This window comes from Nuphar pumila, chromosome 12 (assembly GCF_984573655.1).
Source record: "Nuphar pumila chromosome 12, dmNupPumi1.hap1.1, whole genome shotgun sequence".
NCBI classification, from domain to species: domain Eukaryota; kingdom Viridiplantae; phylum Streptophyta; class Magnoliopsida; order Nymphaeales; family Nymphaeaceae; genus Nuphar; species Nuphar pumila.
In genome coordinates, this window is record NC_143260.1 from 95,270,807 (window position 1) to 95,293,507 (window position 22,701).

At 34.3% G+C, this 22,701-nt stretch overlaps 1 protein-coding gene across 2 annotated transcripts in view; it reads left to right on the top strand.

Annotated features, from left to right (window-relative positions):
- The window catches only part of LOC149821225 (phototropin-1A-like), a 93,825-nt gene that overhangs the window by 29,359 nt on the left and 41,765 nt on the right, over nt 1-22,701 (top strand). For both annotated transcript variants that reach the window (XM_089983126.1, XM_089983125.1), the window contains 6 exons: nt 506-610; nt 1,108-1,167; nt 1,255-1,344; nt 3,784-3,860; nt 7,197-7,281; nt 18,106-18,186. In XM_089983126.1, coding sequence (XP_089839252.1) covers nt 506-610; nt 1,108-1,167; nt 1,255-1,344; nt 3,784-3,860; nt 7,197-7,281; nt 18,106-18,186 — 498 coding nt within the window. The remainder of the gene's footprint in view (nt 1-505; nt 611-1,107; nt 1,168-1,254; nt 1,345-3,783; nt 3,861-7,196; nt 7,282-18,105; nt 18,187-22,701) is intronic.

Consider the following 22,701-nt stretch of genomic DNA (forward strand, 5'->3'; position numbering starts at 1 on the left):
TTTGCATCAGCAGATTTTGTTAGTTCTGGACAAATTCCAGACCATTTGCACTTCTTTTACATGTAAAACCATTCTTTTTAATCTTCTTTTTTTGTCAGTTCCAGTTGGATCATGTTAATTTTGGATACAACCTGGCTTCAAGTCTGTTGCATAAGATTCATGCTCATATTTAAATCTGCAATGTTCTGGTCCGTATCCAAAATGTTGGCACCCTTAATTCCTTCAGCCTTCTAACTTAAGAAGGCATTCTCATCATCTCATGAATAAGTTGGGAGCACATCTTTTATTGAATGTATTTCTTCTCATCTTAAAAGACTAAAAACCATGATATTTTATATGTGCCTAAAATTCTTTCTAGTTCAATCTAGATTGGGGAAAAGCCAATTTTTTAGTTTATATGATTCTTGGCTGGAGGGTTTGTTCAATGTATACTTGTTTAAAGTTTTCTCGTGTATTTATCTGCTTGATTTTTGGTATCTAAAGGAATGTTTTTTCCTGTAATTAGGGGGAAGTACAATACTTTATTGGTGTGCAACTCGATGGTAGTGAACATGTTGAACCACTTCAAAATGGTATTCCAGAAGCAACAGCAAAAGATGGTGAACAACAGGTCTAACTCTTGATCTGATTGTACTATTTATCAGCTTAATCAGTATTTGTTTCCTTAATGTTACTATATATATATGCCATTTTGGATGATTTCCAAAGTTCATCATGCATCAGTGCATACAGACATGCACATATGTGCACTTCTGGTGAGCAGTCAGGGTGCATTGTTGATAAGACAACCAAATAAAAGGTAAAAAACTATGAAAGGAGAACTTAGGGAAGGAGCGCATACTGCTTGCTAGTTGGTGTTGTTACTCATAAAGTCTTTTCGCCGTACCATGATCAAAATGGTGTGTATGTGGGTTGTATTAAGCATCCTGCCCTATAGTATCATCTGATTTTTTTGGTGAAAAGGAACATGTTTAAGAGATGAGCAAGTTACCTCCTTTTATAATTCTTACCCTGTCCAACTCCTTTTATATAGTGCATATTTCTAAGTGAAACAGGTGATTTTTGAGCTGTTAAAGATGGAATTTTATTCATCTATTTGAGCTTCAGGTGAAGCAAACTGCAGACAATGTTGATGAGGCCGTGAAAGAGCTTCCGGATGCTAACATGGTAATGTATATTGAGTTATCTCATAATTCATGAGCTTCACCTGTATGTAAAATTATGGCATTTACTAGTTCTGCCGACTTTCTACAGGGACCAGAAGATCTCTGGATCAAACATTCTAAAGTGGTAGTTCCTAAGCCTCATAGAAGGGGAAACTCATCTTGGAGAGCTATCCAAAAGGTTAGCTTACACTAGTTGTGGCTTGGATTTTTTGGTATCTGTAATGTACGGTACTGTGAGTTGTATCATAAGATGTGCTTATGAAATTTATTTGATTTTTAATTTCGATTTCCCTCAAGTTGTTTATTTAACATGTACTGCTTAGAGCAGCAGGTTTTTTGGTTTTACTAATATATTGGTTTTAAGAGGGCATAGACACTTTGTGCTCTATCAAGTTTGCATTTGTCATTAAATTGGATGTCTGATAAAGCTGGAGGGTTTTCATTAGTTCTATAAACATATAAAACATGCATCACATTTTTCATTTTCTGTACTGGTATATTCCTTATAATAGTGTGTCATTTGATAAATGCCCGAAACATAAATTTGATTGGTCTTGAATGGTTGATTCTGTACGCAGATAGGTTTATTCTATGTTCTGTTTCTTTACTGTCTTTGGGTTAGCATGATAATGTCTCTTTATGAATAACTTCTGATTGGGATAAAGCACAATCAGCTTTATGCACTTCAATTTTAAGAAATTGAAGTTACTTTTAACCTGTTTCTCGGTTTGGATGACCTATAACTCATCTAGTTCCCTTGTAACAACTATTTTACAGTAGTCATTGAAATATGGATGCTTCAAGACTTCCATCACCCAGCAAGGATTGATAATGAATTAGTGATATTTTTTAGCTTTTTAAAGCTCACTGGCATTTGTCTTGGGTTGATAGATAAGGAATGTAGATAGATGTGTACATAAAAACATATATGGTTCTGCATGCATGCACACGTGTATGCGTGTATGTATATATGCTGTTGGGTCACTTTCCACACTTGTATTTGCCACTTCATATTATCAGGATGTTCCTAAGAACTTCAAGGGCACTTATCTTGTTCTCTAAATGTTGTTTTATTCTGTAAATTCCACTTATCAACTTCCATAATACTTGCATTTCACTACCAATGGCCTTCGAGCACAAGCCTGTAGTTGATGCTATCAACCAGGCTTAGTTGTCAAAAGCTGCACCTAGGCTGGCTAGGCGTAGGGCCACTGCCTAGGTTTATAGGTCTAGGCGGTAGGGCCTTGTTTTTTTACTTAGGCTGCGTAGGCTTCCATGCCTAAGCCGCAGGGACATAGTTGTCATGTTTTTTAAAAATTTTTTCGTCTCTTTTCTTTTTTTTTCTTCTTTCTCTCGCCCTAAAAACTTTCCTTTTTTATTCTCTCCTTTTCTTTTTTACCTTAATTTTCTTATTTTTCCTCCTCCTTTCACCCCTCCACTTAGTTGTCAAAGGCAGAGCCGAGGTAGTCTCTCGGTCTGATGCGCAGTTGCACACACATATATATGTTTTCTGTGTAATTGTATATAATTATATATATTAACATATCATAAATATATATTATAAATTTACAATATTATGTATTTATATTATATATAATTATATATATACATATCTATGTACTTAATTCATATATAATCTATAAGCGTATGAGTTATCTATTTGACTGTTTTTATGTAATATAATTGCTTTACATTGTTCGGGATGTTATTATTTGTCTATTGTTTATTGTTGATTGATTTTGTGTACATGTTTGTTATTAATTTTAGTAGTTTGTTTGCATATTTTGTATGTTTTTTTAAATTTTATGTATTTGGGGTACCGCCTAGTCCTCCTAGGCCTCACCTAGTCTTTTTAGGGGCTCACTGCCTAGGCTCCGCCTAGCGCCTTTGACAACTAAGCAAGCAGGGTAGTTCAAGATTTTCTTCTTTCAAGAGCATTACTTGAGTTTGAAAGATCTCCCAACAAAAGTATAGATCTCTAAAAACCACTTACCTCTTTTCAATAACTCCTAGATCTGTCTTCATCAAAGGTGACTTACATGCTTGCACTAGCTCCTGAGGAAGCTAAGGTAAATTTCCAAGTTTATGGATGTCAAATGCTCTATAAAGAGTTGGCGAGAACTTGTTGGTTTTATGTAAGTGGATAAGTCTGAGACAACCCTTTTCTGTAAAAGAGTCCAGCAAAAATGCCTAGGAGCTAATGAAATCTGGGATGGAAACTGTCTGTATGAAAATAAAAGAATGGAATTATATTATTCATTTGGTACATGTGGCTTGGTTTAATTCAACTATGCACATGTGTGCTTTCATGTTTTTATGTACACGATACGTACTCTTCAGGGAAAATAATGTGTGGTTTGGCAAACTTGGGGTCATGCTTTTTGTATACATCTTTCAATGCTTGAAATAGAACTCAGTGAACTCTTATGAATATACTGATATTAGACAGGTCCTTTGAATATGTAACATTGGTTGTATATGATGAATATTGAACAGATCCATTGGAATAGGCTAGTTTTTTTTCTTTTTCTAAACCTTCAGGAAATATTCTTTTTTGCTCAACTCAATCAAATATAATACCTGTAGCATCTAATTTTATGTGCATTTTTTTTTTCAGGTTTTGGAGAGTGGTGAGCAAATCAGCTTGAAACACTTCAGGCCGGTGAAGCCTTTGGGCTCTGGTGACACAGGAAGGTTGACAATTTGACCTAATAATAGTACATTGTGCATAGTATGGCCTAAAGTCACCTGTCATGGTTGCTTTATTTTTTTATAAGTGAAGAGAAGTTTTATTAAAAAGATCAGTAAGCAAAGACTGATGGCGACAAGCAGTTGCCAACAATGGCCAAAGCCGCTTACCTCAAAACAGAACAAAGACAAAGTTAATTCTCCAAAATTCCCAAATGACTATGACCAAGCCATGCCACAACTAATTGTGGCCATGTCATTTTGGTCTACAGCTAGGGCTGATAAACTAGCCGAATGAACCTAACAAAGGGTGTTCAAGCTTGGCTCATTCTTGTGGTTAGCAGAACCAAGCTAAAACTCATGGCACGCCAAGTTAAATGAGCTAAGCTCTAGCTGGCTTGTTTATGAAAAGAAATGTTTTTTCTTAAAAATTAAAAATAATAGAATTTGACTATAAACCTACTGAGCCAAGATCAAGATGTCTCATGCTGTTATGCACTGTTTCAAAGCCAGGATTTGAACTCTAAACTTATTCTTTGCAAGCCAAACACCTCAACCATCTACACCATGACATAATTAGTTAATGAGCCTATACGAGCTGAGCTGAATTGAGCCAAACACTCATTGTTCATGTTTGGATTGCTGAGTCTATTTCATGAGTTCAAACAAGCTCTGTATGAGCCAAACACGAATTGAGCTATGAGTGGCTCATCTTGTTTCCCAACCCTACCCACAACAATACATTTCCCTTCACATGTACACAACTTGGGAAAACCGACTTAACCTTCCCTTCAGAATATTCTACAGTTCTATTCCAAACAAATTCCCCACTGTATTTCTTTCCTCTTCGATAGCTGGGCAGAAATTGGCCGATACAGTCTCAATGGATTCCTTTTAGAAATTACCTCTTGTTACTGATATATAATAGTTATATACAAGATTAAAGCTATATTTAATTAGTTTAATTGGATAATGTCCTCAATATACATCATTAAAGGCACCTCATAGTATTGATTTAATTTTTATTCCTTAGATGGAAGTATGTCTTAGATATTAATATTCAACACTTTTGTTGGTGAAAAGGCTATGTTGAGGCAAATTACAAATATGAAAAAATTATTCTTTTAAACATATAAAGAAGTAAAAAAACAATTTAGAAGCATAATGAAACACACATGATTAGAATTAAAATAATAAAATAAATAAACGTCAGAAAATAGCTAGTGAATGTGTGTAAGCATTGAGTGTTCCAAGGTTGTAAAAAGCATACTGATGGTCATATTGGCCAGGCCCAAAATAAAACAGGTATCATATCATATAGTAAAAGATCATATTTTTTAATAAAAAATCAATTTTTTTTAGAAGTTTCAAAAAACTAAGGAAGTATCTAAAAATTTATAATGCAAGAAACGATGGCGTTGCTACAAAGTAAAGTCATAATGTCGCAATGTCACATACAGGGTTGCCGGAAGCGCCATAGGACCCTTCCCGAAAGCGCATTTCAGAAGCGCGAAATGTGGCGCTTCCGAAATGCACTGAGAAGCACCATAATTAAATGGGAAGCACTCTTTCCATTGAGGGGAAGCTCACTTCCCCTTCTTTTTCCTTTTTTTAATGTTTTTTCCTTCTTGTTTTACCTTCTTTTTTCCCTTTTTTCATTTCCCCCTCGCTTCTAGTTCGCTTCCTAGGTCGCTTTCGGTTCGATTCTCTTCTCGCTTCCGAGATGATTCCTGGTTTGCTTTTAAGTCATCCCGTGCTCCTTGCTTCCTAAAATTTTGGAAGTGCCTTGCTTCCCGCTTCCGCTTCCCGAATCGTTTCTCGCTCCCACTATTCTGATTGACAACTCTGGTCACATATCAAAGAATTAGGAAGTATATAAAACATTGAACATCCAATGATCAAGATAATGTGTTATAAATAACATGCATCTCACATGGATGTTTTTAGATTTTTTGATATTTTTTATTAAAAATTTATGATACATTTACAATACGATGCGGTGTTACTATTGACTCGACTGATACGGGTAACGATACGCTACTTACAACCTTGGTTTTATCTATCTTAATGCTGTAAAACTTGGTATTTTGTTTCAATTTCTAACTACTAAGTCCCAAGTGTGGATGATGATCTTGGTATTCAAAATCAAGAAAATTACAGAGTACAATGATTTATTATGACAGGAAAAAAACATTACAGTAACCTATGATTATTTTTTTCTTGCTGATCCCACAGAAACGTATCCTGTCTGCATCACTTTCATCTAGCCCTTTCATAATCATGAACGATGCCTATATTGTTTTACTTGTGTTGTATGCATGTGTGTGTGTGTGTGTGTGTGTGTGTGTGTGTGTGTGTGTGTGTGTGTGTGTACACCATATCATACTGGTCCCTAGGTGAGACCCATGACCAATGAGTTGCATCCCATGTTTTGTGCCCCACAATGTTGGTGACCATTGTGACCATTGTCAAATCTCTGGTTCAAGATTGATTCTTCAGTAGTTGGAAATAGCATGCCAGACAATTCTGTATCTATCCCATAAGTATACATCTTTTCTTAGTGTCATCTAGTAATATGGCTGATACCAATTGGTAGCATGTGTGGAATGAGCCACGGGGCATCTCATATTCTGCACCCCATAATGTTGGTGACTGTTGTCAAATCTCTGGTTGAAGGTTGATTCTTCAGTAGTTGGAACAATCTACTGGACCATTCTGTAGGTATCCCATAAGCGTACACCTTTTCTTAGTATCATCTAGTAATATAGCTTTCATCAGTTGTTACCATGTGTGGAATGAGCCAGGAGGCACCTAGGATGAGAATTTTTAGGTGGGGTACCTTAATTGTGTCTTTGATCATGGTGACGGTGTTCTCTATATAGGCTAGTTGTCTGATTACAAACTATATTAGCATCTAGCATCGTAGTTCTCCATGCCAGGGAGCTCATTGGCTTGTGACCTGCTTTCATGTATTCCTTCATGCACACATGCAAAAAATGTCTATGCTTATGTTTATTTGCAAGTTGAAGTTTAAATAGGAACTCAAGTTTACTGGACTATAAATTCTTTAACCCATAAGAATGCACTTGCACAAGCACACATTCTATTTTAATGAGTCATTCCTTCCCCACCTTTAATATGCTCATGAAAATTAAAAGTTACATGTAAATTCTCATGCAACTAAATTCCAGCCAAAAGCATTGAGTACTATAGTTCCAATTTACCTTGACTTTTATAAAAGGAACTGTTATATTTTTTATTCTGTTCCTTCCAAATTTCTGTTATTTTTTTAGTCTGAAATTCTTGTAGAAGACTTAGCTGGCCATTCATTTTATATGGCAGTGTCCATCTAGTGGAATTGTGTGGAACGGGAGAATACTTCGCTATGAAAGCTATGGACAAAAATGTTATGCTTAATCGCAATAAGGTACTCAATCAGACATTGCTATCCATCTTGGGTTTTCTTTAATTAAATAAGCTATAGGCAGAGAGGTCTGTAATCATCTTGTTGCCTGTTGAAAAAGTGATCATCTGCTAAGATTTCTGACCAATTTAAAGAAAGACAAGAATACTGATGTTGCACAAGTGGACCTTTATTGATTGATTATCTTATTTTCTTTTGTGGTTAGTTTGATAACCCTTCTATTTTGCATTTTCCTGCAATCAAATCTTTTGTTCCACATGACCACGACATAGCAGAATTGTAATTCTATGAATTCCTCTTTATTTAATAGGTGTCATGGAATAATTATGAGGGATATCGTTTTGAACATCTCATTTCTAACCATTAATTCTATTATCGTGTTCAAAAGGTGCCCTGTCCTATTTATTTTTGTTCTTTTTTTATTTCTCTGTTATATTTATATTTTCCCTTTATTTACCCATTTTTATGAGGCCTGGTTCTCCCTTTCCTTTTTAATCAGTTATATTTTCTATTCTTGTAGTCTAGAACTTGAATTTCCATCAGACAACTTAAAATTTTTATATCTCAATGTATATTCACAAATTAATTTCCCTGGAATTTACATTCTTATGATGTTTCTTTGGAGACTTTTTCTTGGTTTTCTCAAAATTGCTGTTGAAGTAGAAATAGCAAAATCTGAAAATAAAAATAAAAAATACAAACTTGAAAAGTTGGAATGTGGAAATGCAGAAACTTGAAGAATTTTGATGGAATAAATTCTTATGGAGTTCTTTAGAGGATTTGAACTGAGGAACTTTAAAGTCCCAAAAAATTCTCATCAAACAAAATGTTATCACATGTGCCATGATTTAGTAATGTTTCGTGCTGTTACAGCTCATCTGTTTCACTGTGGAAAAATCTCATTGAGTACTTGTACTAGTCGGATCAGAGCCATCTCCTTTTGGTGCTATTAACTGGTTTCATTTATTTTGTTGAATTCTGACTCAGAGTGGGTCTCCATGACTGTAGAACATGCTCATTCGTAAAGAATAGAGGAAGTCCTTTCATGCTTAACTTGTATTTGTCTGCTTAATTTAGAATTTCAAGTCAAGTCAAAACACTTCAGGAATCTGGTTAAAAATTTTCTTTGTTTCTCTTGAACCTAGTACTTTTTTATCATCTAAAAATATGTCTTATCATTGCATCTAGTACTGGGTGATGCTCACAACCTGGAAACTTGGATGTATGCATGTCTACTTTCTGAAATTAAGATCCTTGCAGTCTCTCATATTTGTAACCATCTTGCTACTGGCTGACAGTATTTTCATTGTTATTAGCTTTATTTGTTGTTATTGATAATTTGTGTTATAATCATGAATACTTTTTGTTCTTTCTAATTCTGTTGCTACCTTGTAAATTATCATTCAATCATCAAATGGAAGGACAGATGCCTAAATGCATGAGAAGTTTGTCCGTCCTATATCGGTTTCTTTAACTGTAGTTCCCAATAAATGTGGGCTGATCAATTACAGTCCACAAAGTTTTTTACGGAAATATTTTTTCCATCCTTCATCGTGTTCTTTTTCTTTTCAGAAAAAAATTATGTTCCTTTCTTTGATTCTTCTTCTTCTTTTTTCTATTGTTCATCTTTTCTGCAATAGAGGACTATTATTTAGACTCCACCTTTATACTTTATTCTGATATCAATGATGGTTGGTTGTTATATTTTATTCTGTTGCATGTGCTCTTTGCTCCTGCGCACACACATATGCTACCATAGTCACCAATATTATTCTCGGCAAGTTTTTTCTTGGATTTTTTTTCAAAAGCTTTTTTTCTCAGAAAAATTTGGAAAATATTGGAATTTGAAAATTTGAAAATATAAAGAATAATAAAAACGTAAAGAACTAATAGGTTTTGTTAAAATATGTTGTACATATATAAATATATATGTATATACATACATATATTCAACACATATCTATATATATCTATCTCTCTCTCTCTCTATATATATATATATCTATCTATATCTATATATATATATGTTTGTTTTTCTTCCCTTTGTAATATGTAATACCTTCTAGGGGTATTTTTTGTAATTCTGTAAATATGTAATAGGTACTGCCCATTGGGGGCAGATTTGCCTTTTTTATTTTTTCCTATTTATATAAAGGGACCTTTTGTCCCTAATTTCTTTAAAGCTTTTCCTAAGCATTCTATCTCAATAAAGGATTATTATTTTTATGTTTTTGTGTTCTTTTGTGATTTTATGTATTTTCATTGATTGGCTTGTGTTTTGTCCCTTTGTGGATTTGTGCACGTTTAGGCTCTTTGTAGCTGCACTTGTGTGCTTGTGTATTGCCTTTGACATTTTTATTGTCCCTTGTAGGACTTGTACTTGTGCATATTATGATTTGCTTTTCGCCTTATTTCATTACATAGTATCAGAGCCAAGAATGACTTGGATTCAAGGGAGATCTTGACTCGGTATGTATTTTAAACCAAGGTTGTAAGTATTGTATCATTATCCGTATTGGTCGGGTCCAAATTAAGATTGTATCGTAAAATATCGTAAATTTTTAATAAACAATTTCCAAAAAATCTAAAAAAATCAAGAAAAATCAAGAAAAGTAAGAAAAATTAGCAAAAAATCTAAAAAAATTATATCACATGAAACAATGATGAATTGCATAAAATACAACTATAAAATCACATATGAGACATTTATATCTCTAGTGCTGTATAAGACATCATCAAACATCAACTAATATAGAATCATAGATAATATTGCATGCATATCTCACAAGAACAATGCAAAATATTAAATATCTTGCAATTCGAGAACATGCCATAAGACTCATATTTTCATATTACATAAACAAAAACAAAATAACCAAGTTTATGAACAACTAAGTGTTAAATAGCCAAGTTTTTTTAAAACATATTATATAAAACCTCAATAATCATAATCATCTTCATCTTCTCCTCCTTCGACATCCATATCGTCTCCAAGATACGTGGGGTCTTCATCATTTACCTCCTGTGCTCCTTCCACGTTGATCTACTGAATGTCCTCTTCATTAAAAAAAATCTTGCTTCTTCTTCAACCCATGCATCCAATTCATCAAAATGTTCCAAACTGATGGGATCAAATTTCTCTCTGTACCTTCTTGATGATAACTTTTCGATTTGCCTAAAAAAATGACATGAAAAAAAATTAAAATTAGTTAGGTTTTGAATGATATAAAAAAATTTAAATAAACACATAAAAATGATAAATAAACTTTATAATTTTATATACCTTTGTCTCAGTCGTAAGTTATATCGAATGTAAAGCTCTCAAATTTGGAACATTACTTCCAAGCCTGGCCCACCACTTGTCTGAGAAAAAACAAGAAAGTAAGAAATCAATAACAAATACAATCATATAAAATATCACAACTATATAAAAATATGAAATTAAAATTGAAATAGACAAAATAAATTACCTGGATGCATTGTGGCATGGTTTTGCACTGTTGCGGATCTCTCCATATCATACGATGCATTATCATAAGTTTCAATTTCCTTATGAATTTGATCTTGAATGCTATACTCAGGTTTCAACCTTTTGTATGCAATCCAAAAGTTCTCTGTTGACTTTCCTGTCTATTTTAAACATAGGAGAGTATCTAAATACATGATTTAAATAATATGTTGCATCATGAAGAGGTTGATGCAGTTGCCTAGTCCCCCTATGATCAATGATGTTCTATATAGGTATGTATACTTTTTTCTTTCCCTTCAAATGATCTCTAATGACCTCTTTTGCCTTATCCATGGCCTCATAGAGATAACCCATAACTGATTTGTCTTCACTGTCAACCAATCGAAGCACCTTCACCAAATGTATAGTTATTCTCAACAACTTCATGCATGAATCCCATAATTCATTTCTGAATACAATATCTACAATTTATCTGGGATTTCTTTTTGTGCATGGGGATATGCATTCCATTTATCTGATGAAAACATTTTTTTAGTATAGCTCTATTCTTTACTAGACTATGCACTGTATAAAAATTCATAGCAAATCTAGTAACTGGACTACAAATCAACTCAATACCACGTGTGTACTTTCTCATTAGAATCAAAACCCATGCATGATTGTCAATAAATTTAGTAATTTCTTGGTAGGATTCAACTGTGTGCTTTATCTCATCAATGCTGTCGATGTCCTCAAGCATGAGGTCTATGCAATGGGCAACACACGGGGTCCAAAAGAATAACCCAATTTTTTTTTGCCAATTTTTTACCTACTGTCATATAATTTATTGTATTATCAGTAATAAATTACACAGTATTTTGAGGTTGAACCTCTGATAAAAAACTCTGAGCAATATATCTGTTGTCTTAGGCGTATCAGACAGATCAATTGCCTTAAAAAACATAGTTCCTTTGGGGGCAATAGACAAAAAAAATTATCAAGGTCCTTGACTTTCCTTCTGTCCACCCATTTGCCATGATGTTACACCCAGTTTCTCCATGACTGCCTCATCTCATCATAATATGCCTTCACTTCTTTCACAGTAGTATATAAATCTTTTCTTCTCAAAGCATATATGAAGGTGTTTTATACCCAGACCCAATACTAGTTATGACAATGACATCTGCCATGACCTGAAAATGAAAGAAATTTGTTGCATTAAAGGAATGCAGGCATCATAGAACCATCTCCTAACCGCGACATTCACCTGCTCGACTAAATGTTGAGGAGTCATAGCAGTATGAATGTCGGATTGTGCCCCAGGGGCAATCTTAGGAAGAAAAAATCTCCTGATAGAGCCTCTAGCTCTACCTCTTCTCGAAGAACTCCCTCCTCTTCTCTTGTACCCGCGATGACACTAATATTGGAACCAACCACACCTTTCTCCTTCGCTAATGAACTTCCTACTTCTGATCCTATGCTATGGTTTGTAGGATCAGAAGTAGGGAGTTCATCTTCGTCATACACATCCTCCCATGACTCTGTATACCCCATTTTCGCCTCATTCATCTCTTTTTCTTGTCTTTTTCCTCTCAGACCATTAAGTAATTGTTGGCATAGACATTTCACCGCATCCGACAATTTTCTTGACGTGTGTGCAACAACACTAAGTTGTGTCCTGACTAAATAATGCTTCAACCGAGATACCACCCGAAAAAGTATTTTGGCAATAGTTGCACTTGATTTTTAATCGGGTTTCACTCATTACTTGAGTGCCCCATTGCCATGTCGAATACTCTTATGCCATCTTCCTCACAAAAACTCAATAAAAAGCAAAGAATAAGGATTTTTTACCTTAACCCACTTTATTGGGTGAAAAAATAGTGGAAATGCACTCTTGAGAAAATCGCAAAAGCCCTCACCCTAGCACACAAATCGGCTCCCAAATCGCTCTCACAGATCATAGGGTACGTGGGTTCCCTTCTCATGACCTCTAGACAAATGGAAAAGTCAGCTTTCAAAAGGTATTTAAAACACAAAATGAAAAGGGACAACTTTTGGCCTTTTTAAAGTGCGTCGATACTATATCGTACAATACGACAAGATATAGGGGTATATCGTACGATACATACTCTTATTGCGATACAAGTATGTATCGTATCGCAAAACCCAATAGTAACAATATGTATTGTACTGTAACACTATTTTAATCCTTTATTATATGGTTATTTTTACTTAAATTGTCTATCTCATGCATTATGCATGGGAAAACACTCATTTTTCTTATTTTTGAAAAACTATTTGTTATTTTTAAGTTTTTGTTTTGAAATTTCCTTGTTTTATGATTGTTAAATTAGCAAATGATTGTGCTCTTTGAATTCCCATGGGTACGTGGGGCTATTTGTTAAAAACTTTAAAATGTTTTTTCAAATTTATTGTTGGATTTAATTGCATTTATATTTGTACTAATTTAAAATTTCTTTTCTAGTAAATATTTTTATACGACTTATATTATTTTGTGAAATAATATTTATGCATGCGTGTGCTTCTATGAGATCTGGTTTGAATCTTAGATCTTTTATTTCAGTACTTCATGGTTATAAATGTCAAAACATGTCTTTATGTATGACTTCAAAGTCATGTCTTTTCATTTTGAAGGTTTTTATCTTTTGTTGAGACATCCTTAAGAGCATGACTTAGAAACTTGTGGAATTTCTATGCATATTGCATACTTTTAAATTATATTTTGTGTAAAGTTCTTAGTAGCCTTATTTGATAATATATGTTATTATAATTTCTTTTTTATATGTATGAGAATATTTTCATGCATGAGCAATTTATAAGATTTTGAAATGCTCTCTTCATACCTTACATGTTCATATTCTTACCTTGATTAGATTTGTAATACATGCTCTTGTATTGCATCTTGACATGCATTAGATCTATAGGATCATATTTTTTTTGGATATTATAATGTTTTTCTTTATGCATATTTTGTTCTCTTGGCTCTTATGATTGTGCACATTCGTGGCTTGTGTTCTTGCCTCTTGAGAGGTGTTTATTGTGAGTGCATTTATTGCACTTGAATGATTTGTGTCCTACATGCTTAGTGTATCATAATCACTAATAAAAATATTTATTGAAAAGTTTTTTTTTTAATGGCTCTCTTTGGAGACCTTAATGGCATTGATGCTTTGTGATTGTGTTATTTCTTGGACTCATGACTCTTTAATGATCGTTATGTTACATGTTTTTAGATCATGTTACCTCATATGGGATTTAAGTATTATGCTTTTTGCATACTTTATAGTAATAAAATAAATATTAATTTGTGAATTATGAGAGCCTTCTGTGTGTATGCCCTTTGTGGGTTTTGTGAGTGTGCCATTTGTGGTTCACTTTTGTGCTTGTCCATTTTGTATCTATTGGTAGACATTCTTGTTCTTAGTTGAAAACTCTCATTGGTGAACATTTTATCTTGTCATATGGTTGCATTTATTGCATGTTTTTACTAAACTTATTTGATGATTCAAACTCTTGTTATTTCACTTGATTTGAAACTTTTGTCAAATCAGTTCTTGTTTCCTTTATCCTTGGAATGTGTTTTTTTTTCAAGGTTTTCCTTTTTGCCTCTTTGTTTGGCTTAGTCCATTACTTTTCTATTCGATAAGTCCATTATTTTGTTCGGCATATTCGCGGTGAGTAATGTGCACCTCGATGTTGTGGTGCTAGAGATGTTTGTTGGGGTGAGTTACGTGTGCACCTCTATTTTTTGTTAGTATAGTTTTTTAGGTTATGAGTGTTGTATTGGCACTTGTTTTGGCTTTGATTGACGTTTGTTTGACCTTCGGTTCTATGAGTGAGTTGTATCACTCAGTTGCCCTTGTTGTTTATTGGATGCTCATATCGATCTTTATCAGTGATGCCTCAAGTTTTAGTTGCTTAAGACCATATTGGTCTTTATGGATTAAATCTCATATTTTTGTAAAGTTTATTGCTTTGATTTGAATATTGTTTTCAAATCTTCTTGCTTATTGAAATCAATTTGTTTTCATTACAGGATTTTTACCTCTTTTGTTTTCTCCACCCTCTCCTCTTATTTGAGTAATTTTTTCTTTGGATAAGAGTTTTTATTTTATCAGTATAGTGAGTTATGTGCACTCGTTGAAGCAGATGATGTTGTTTGCAGTTTTACAACCATTTGTTAGGTGAGGGATGTGTACCTCTTGTTGTTGTAGTTAGTATTTATTGTCAGTTTAGATAGCCAGTATTGTTGATTCACTGGTTTGGTTATTGCTGACATTTGTGTTTGATCTCTTGTCTTATGCACTGATACACTTGAATTTTGAGAATGTTGGGTTGGAGGTCAAAGAGGTGATTGCTTGTGGTGAGAAAACTAGTGTTGAGATTTGCAAATTTCATTTCTTTTGTTATGATTTGTTGTATATGGGATTTTAAAAATCTCTCCTTGTATTTTCTAATCTTTTCCACTGCTCATTTGCCCTTGTATGGAAAAAAGGTTATCCATTGGAAAATTTTCATGCGTTTTGTGTGGTCCTTAGTGGCTTTTGTGCTTGAACTCATTTGGGCTGTGTGAGTGACCCTTTTGCCTCTTGTGCATGAACCCTATTGGGTTATAATGCATTATTATATGTATTAAATATGCTTTAATTGCATGTTGGATATATATGTTAAAGATATTTAGATTTGTTCCATGTTGGTTATCTTGCATTTTTGTATGAATTTGATTAATTCTTCTTTTGTTGTGAGCTTCTTTGAGCTCTTACGTTTAATATACATGTTATCGTGTTTTGCTTAGTATAATTAATGATTCGTATCTTTATTTGAAAAGTTTACCTAAGCCTTTGGGACTTTAGTTATTTATAATTGTTTATCTTCTTGATATTTTATGTCTAATATGTGATTTTCTTTTGGAGTTTAGTGGTCAAAATTCTACTATGTTCAGTATTTATGAAAAATATGCTGATTTTATGATTATGACTGTCTAAACTATTGTACCTTGCTTGAATTGTTGCTAATTTTTCTAAAAATTTTAAAGGTTATTTTTCTTGATACTCACTTTTAAAATTGTTTAGTTTATTTTCTATCTTAATGGCTATATATATATATCTACTTTAATTTGGGTTGATCTTGTTCAAAATATATTTGTTTTGAGACTATATAACTACTCTTTTACTTTTGTTGTGTTAAAATTTTTTTTCTCTTAAAACTTTTAAGATAAGATATTTTTCTGTGTAGTTGGAACCTTTGTTTTGTTCTCTCCGCAGGTTCTTAAAGATGATAAAGGTTATGTAAGAAATTTTTTTGATGTGTCATAAAGATGGAGATTACCAATGAAGACATTCGAAGACTTTAATCCTCTCTATTGTTCTTGTATTTACAAACTTCCGGTTACTCACTGTAAGTTTGATGGGGAGTGTTAAAATATGTTGTATATATATATATACATATGTTCAATACACATATATGTTTGTTTTTCTCCCCCTTTGTAATATATAATTCCCTCTAGGGGTATGTTTGTACTTCTATAAATATGTAATAGGTACTGCCCATTAGGGGCAGATTTTCCTTTTTTATTTTTTTCCTATTTTGGTCATTTAAAATAGGATTGAGGGCTTTTTAGTCAAAGCCCTTATAGTCATTGCGAGCATCCCAATGGCTATATTTATAACCGATGGGAGCTCCCAACAGCTATATGTGGCTCCTTTGTTCCCTTTTGAAATGTATATATAAAGGAACCCCTTGTTCTTATTTTCTGTTATACATTTTCTAAGCATTCTATCTCAATAAAGGGTTATTTTCTATGTCACAGGGATTCGGCTAGCAGGGTGCCGCACTGGGTGCGGTCAACGCACCCAGGGTCATTTTGGTCCAATTTTTCGGACTTAAAAAAAAATTTGCCAAGATTTTTTTTTAATATATGTCACGGGGATTCTCCAACTAGGTGCCGCACCCGCACCCGATGCGGTCAACCTGTCAATGCACCCAGGGTCATTTATGTCCAACTTCTGGACTTTATATATATATATATATATATATATATATATATATATATATATATATATATATATATATATATTTGCCGCACCCCCGCACCCGGGTTTTTTGGAAGTGCCGCATCCCCGCACCCACACCCGCACCCATGTGACATAGGTTATTTTTATGTTTTTGTGTTCTTTTGTGATCTTGTGTATTTTCCATTGATTGACTTGTGTTTTGTTCCTTTGTGGACATGTGCTTTTGTACATTTAGGCTCTTTGTAGTCATTGTATGCACTTGCGTGCTTGTGTATTACCTTTGACATTTGTATTGTCCCTTGTACTTGTGTTTGTGCACATTATGGTTTGCTTTCCACCTTATTTCATTACAGGTTTTATAGTATTTTCTTGCAAATATATAAAGAAACAAATAGCAAAGTTTTTAAAGAGTAAAAGAAATAAAAAAAGACAACAAACACTTCAAATATATAAAAAAGATGTTTTCTAAAATTCTTGGGAAAATAGTGTGATATTTTATGTTTTGGCAATCTTTTTAAAATATCAGAAAAATCTTTGAAAATATCGGCTGCCCTTGAAATTTCAATAATATCGTGGTATTTTCAAAATATCGGTAATATCAGTGACTATTGATACATACATATTCTTGATGGAGATCCTTAGAAAATAGTTGTACCCTATATAATATAATCCATGGTTTTAAAACCCAGTGACTCGTCACTCTGCTCGTCCTTGAGTGACTTGTGACTCAGCTGAGTGAACTCGGTGACTCGGCCGGGTCATGTTAAGTTTATATTTTATATATAATATATATATATATATATATTTAGGCCAGGTCATGTTAAGTTTATATTTTATATAAAATATATATATTTACTATGTATATTTTATAGTATGTTATCAATATATTATATATAATATGCATTATATGATATTTTTTGTAATATGTTTAATGTATAATATTATTAATGCATGTATAACCATATTTTTATATAAAATATACATAATATTTATATTATATTTCATATAGTATATGTAATTATATATAAAATATATGTATATATATATATATATATATATGCATGATTCGGCTCAGTCATGGGCAAACTTGGCCGAGTCATGCTAAAACTCGGCTGACTTGGCCGAGTCAGCCCATGACTTGGCCGAGTTTTGTACAAAAATGAGTTGTAGTGGATTTTGACCCAGTACCTGGATGATCCGGGCCAAGTCAACCGAGTCACCAGGTTGACCCAGCGAGTTTTCAAACCTTGATATAACCTGTCTGTATAGTAGGTTTTCACTGATGATTTAATTGGTTACACATTTACCTCTTTAACTATATGTTGGCAATTCTCTGCTTAGGTACATAGAGCTTGTGCAGAAAGAGAAATACTTAACATGCTGGATCACCCCTTTCTTCCTGCTTTATATGCTTCATTCCAGGTTTGTTACTTCCTTAGCTTCAAAAGAACATTGAAATTTGTCCTTGGAAATCCATCTTACTCTAGATGCTGCACATGTTGAAATCTATAGAAATCTTTAAAACGTTGTAAAGCTTTGGCAGATATAATTTGGCTATTAATCATCCTGAAGACTATTATTTTCAGTAAATGACTTCTTAATGGAATTTTGTTGTGAATTGGGAAGTTTTTCCTTCCATTTACTGGAAGAGTTCGCAGCCAATGTGTTTTCTTGACAGTCACTAGCAAGCCTTTTCCATTATGATATGCATGCCCTTGGGGCTCAAATAATGGTCTATGGATTGTTACAATTATTAATGTTGTCTATGTTTCGTTTATGTTATACCTAGGTACTTATGTGGTGCTAACAGCTTATTGCAATTCAATGTTGATGTATATTACCTATTGCCAAAGGGTGACAATGTCTATAATTTGTTCATGTTTTTTCCTATATATGCATGCAATAGCTCGTTGTATGTCTTCTTTTGTTTCAAATTACCTGTTCTCATAGTGTTTGTAGTAAGAAGGCAGGTGATGTTCTTTGACCTAAGAAAACCAATGGGCCTTGAACTATGGATTGTACTATCCTGATAAATCTCAAGATCTGCCTCCGTGTTAACCTCTTCAGGAGCAGTCCGACATAATTCATTTTAAGGGCAGAGTCATGTATGTCACTATGTTTTATTGATTGACTGTGCAATGGTATGCATCTGTCATCAATTATTTTTGTTGCTCAACATTGATATCTTGCTGGTATGACTAACATATTCATGTGTTAGGATACTTGGACCTATGCATTATCAATTTGTAATATTGAGTAGCCTTGGGTTTAGGTTGCCAAACGGATGTCACATGGATATGGGCATTTTTTTATAGTTTCCAAGAGCAGTATATAAGGGGATAGAGAACAGGAGTCAACATGGAATATCCGTGTGAAGTAGCCAAAATGGGAAGTCGAATCAAGAAGCAATGCAGAAATCTGAAGCGAGAAACAAGGGGCTTATAGATACATGTAAAGTAGGAGGCTAGAAGCGAGAAGTGGTAGCTTTTAAGAAGTGAATTGAAAAGTTTTTATAATGAGTGAATAGAAATTGCCGAAGTTGTTATACTATATGATAATATTGGTTCATTTAAGATTTATTAACACTTATTTTTTTGCTTTTAGCAGCATAAAATATATATTAGTATGATACTTATTGTACCTAAAATAAATTTCTTATATCTTTGTGTTTGATTATAAATTTGATTTATTAATATTAAAAGGAATCAGGTTTGATCATGTCTAATAAAAATCATTGTTTATAAATATTATAATATAGTAAGCAGAAAATAATAAATGAAGATTAACATAACACACTTATGAATAGTAAATAAGAGAGTTGATTACATGTTCTTATAATGAGAAGAAAGATTTGACCACATTTTCACCTTGACTTATTTTTTCAAGTGAAGGACGTAAGATACATGAGGTTAAATAAAAGTGAAAACATCTGCATTTGAAGAAATTATAAAACGTGTATTGCCATTAAAAATTTATACTCTTCAACTTAATTAAAATAGGCTAGCTATGGTGTTATTATAGGCAATCAACAGTTTGTTTATTATGTAAAGTGTTATTTTTCAGTGGAAGTTCAAATTTCATTTCTAAAGTCTGTTCTTGGAAGCACTTCCCATGATATCAGAACTGAGTTCTGGTTTCATAGTGGCTTCCTAATACACGAGTGATGGAAGTCATTTTTATAATTTCTCTTGATGTTGGTGATCCACAGAATTTCATTAAAAAATGGTTATATATGCTTTAGTGTGATTTAATGTGAACCTAGGACTGCATTCTCAAGTGATGTACCAATTGTTGGTTTGGCTCATGTTAGTCTGAGGCACAAAATAGCCTACGGAGTATTAGGTCATTTTTTTTTTTGTACTGAAGGTTCATTTCTTGTTAATAGGTTCATGAAATTGAGCAGCAGTTATGTGTGAAAAATGTAGTTTGGCCTTACTAGGACAAGTGGTGGTCTGGGTTAGACAGACCAGGCAACCTCTTCAAGTTGGAAATATGTGTATTTTGTAGATTGTGACAATATGTTGCATTTATTTAATGTGGCTATCCTACGTGTAGAAAGCTGTTCAGAGTCCCATATGACCAAGAGCTTACCTGGTTTAGATTTATCAGCTTGACTCTTTCCTGACAAAAATAGTTCAACATGTTAGAAATTCCTTAAGTTCTTTATGAGTGCAAGGACTCCAAGAATTGCAGTTCCTGCCACTACTAATTAAATGCATCACACCTATGTTTTATAATAGACATCTTCATTTAATAAATCGGTTACCTTTGGTCAATAATATGGTACCATGCAGGAGTAAATATCTTGTTCTAGTGGGCTTGTTGTAAGGTCACTGCTCTGAAATGATTTCTTATATTTCTTTTGACTGTTTCTATTTTCTTTCGCTACTTTTATATTTGACTCGCCTCTTAGCTGATCTTTCTAATTGTGACAGGCAGAAAACTAAGGGCAGGGCAAATGCTGGTCATATGTAGGCTAGGTATTTTGAAAGGTCCAGTTGATGCTGTTACTTTTAGGTAGAGTGGGCAGGGGCCAACCTGACATGGATGATAAGGCTCAGTCTATCAGCCTTTGTGGCAGACCTGTATCTGACAAGATCTGTCACAGACATGAGAGAGAGAGAGTGTAACACCCCAAAATTTCAAACTTGCGAACTTTTCAGAAAACAGGCAAGAGACTAGAAAAAATTTCTTTCCTCCAGAGTTTGTTTATAGAATCAGCGAAAGACTATTCTTTTGTTAATTCAGAAGGCAAGCTGACAACTTTGGGCACGTTACCTAAAAGAACCAAAACTAAAAAATTCAGATATCCCAAGGAAAATCCGTTACAAACCCAAAACATCCAGGACGCGAGCTATGAGCAGGAAGAAGAAGTCTTGAAGTCATCTTGTCATCGCGCCATTGCTCGTGGTGTACCTAAACGTCACCTGTACCCATAGAATGGATTAGTTTCGCGAAAAACTAGTAGGTGCACAAGAGAGATTACAGAAAACTAAATTAAGTACATTTAATTCAGTATGCTAAGCAGTTTAAAGCAGATATGCAGTTAAACAGGTAAGCAGTGCAAGCAGGTAAGCGATGCTAGCAGGTAAGCGGTGCAAGCGAGTAAGCGGTTCAAAGCAAGTAAGCAGCGCAACTGTCAAAACGTAGCAAGACGATTCATTTGATCGTAAGCTATGAACTACGACGCTACAAGCTTGTTCTCGTTCCTAAAACGGAGTCTCTACATTTAATCATTATCAGGACATCGTTTGTCACTCTCACTATTTCTAACAAACTTTTTGTCCTGAACAACCTTAAACTATTCCCATCTCTCAAGGCCTTACGCGGCCACCTGTCACCGGTTATGACTCACCTAAGGCGTCATACTTTCTCAGAAAAACCCACCCTTCCATAGAAGGTCCAAAACATGATCATGATCTAAAATCACTAAAGATCTGATTCTCACATCAGGGTTCAACATGTAATCATGCTAAAACAGAAAGCTAAAACTATAGATTCATAAGTGGCTATCTTAAACAATCTCAGAAGATCATCACAACTCACCGTAACTTTTTATGGTAAGCAAAAACACAAGTTCCATGTCAAATCGCTCGGTCCAGGAAATATACAATCTCACAAGGAAATACCGCCCTAGAGGGTATACCTGGTCTTGTACGACACACTTCCTCACAAGAGTTCACCGTCTTTGCGGCTACCCGCTCTTGGACAATGTACCTCCTCATAGAGATTCTACCGCTTTAGCCTGATTACCAGGTCTTGATCACCTCCCTAGATGGTATACCTGGTCTTGGACCATACACTTCCTCACAGGAGTTCACCGTCTTTGCGGCTACCCGTTCGTGGACAGTGTACATCCTCACAGAGAATCTACCACTCTAGCCGGTTACCAAAACTTAGAAATGTACAACCTCACAAGGAATTACCGCCCTAGATGGTATACCTGGTCTTGGACTATACACTTCCTCACAGGAGTTCATCGTCTTTGCGGCTACCCGCTCTTGGACAGTGTACATCCTCACAGAGAATCTACCACTCTAGCCGGATCACCTGATCTTGATCGTACATACCCCCACAGAGAATCCTTTGGGAACCCGGTCCCCAACAAATGCTATATCCAATGAAAATCATTGCGATACACGCATCAACACAAATGACCGCTCTCAGGGTCGATAGCCACCATTACAATCAACAAGATCAACGCCGGATCACCTGGTCTGGGAAATGTATAACCTCACAAGGAATTCCGCCCTAGATGGTGTACTTGGTCTTGGACCATACACTTCCTCACAGGAGTTCACCGTCTTTGCGGCTACCCATTCGTGGATAGTGTACATCCTCACAGAATCTACCACTCTAGCCGGTTACCTGGTCTTGATCATACACGCCCTCGCAGATAATCCTTTGGAGATCAGGTCCTCAACAAATACCATACTC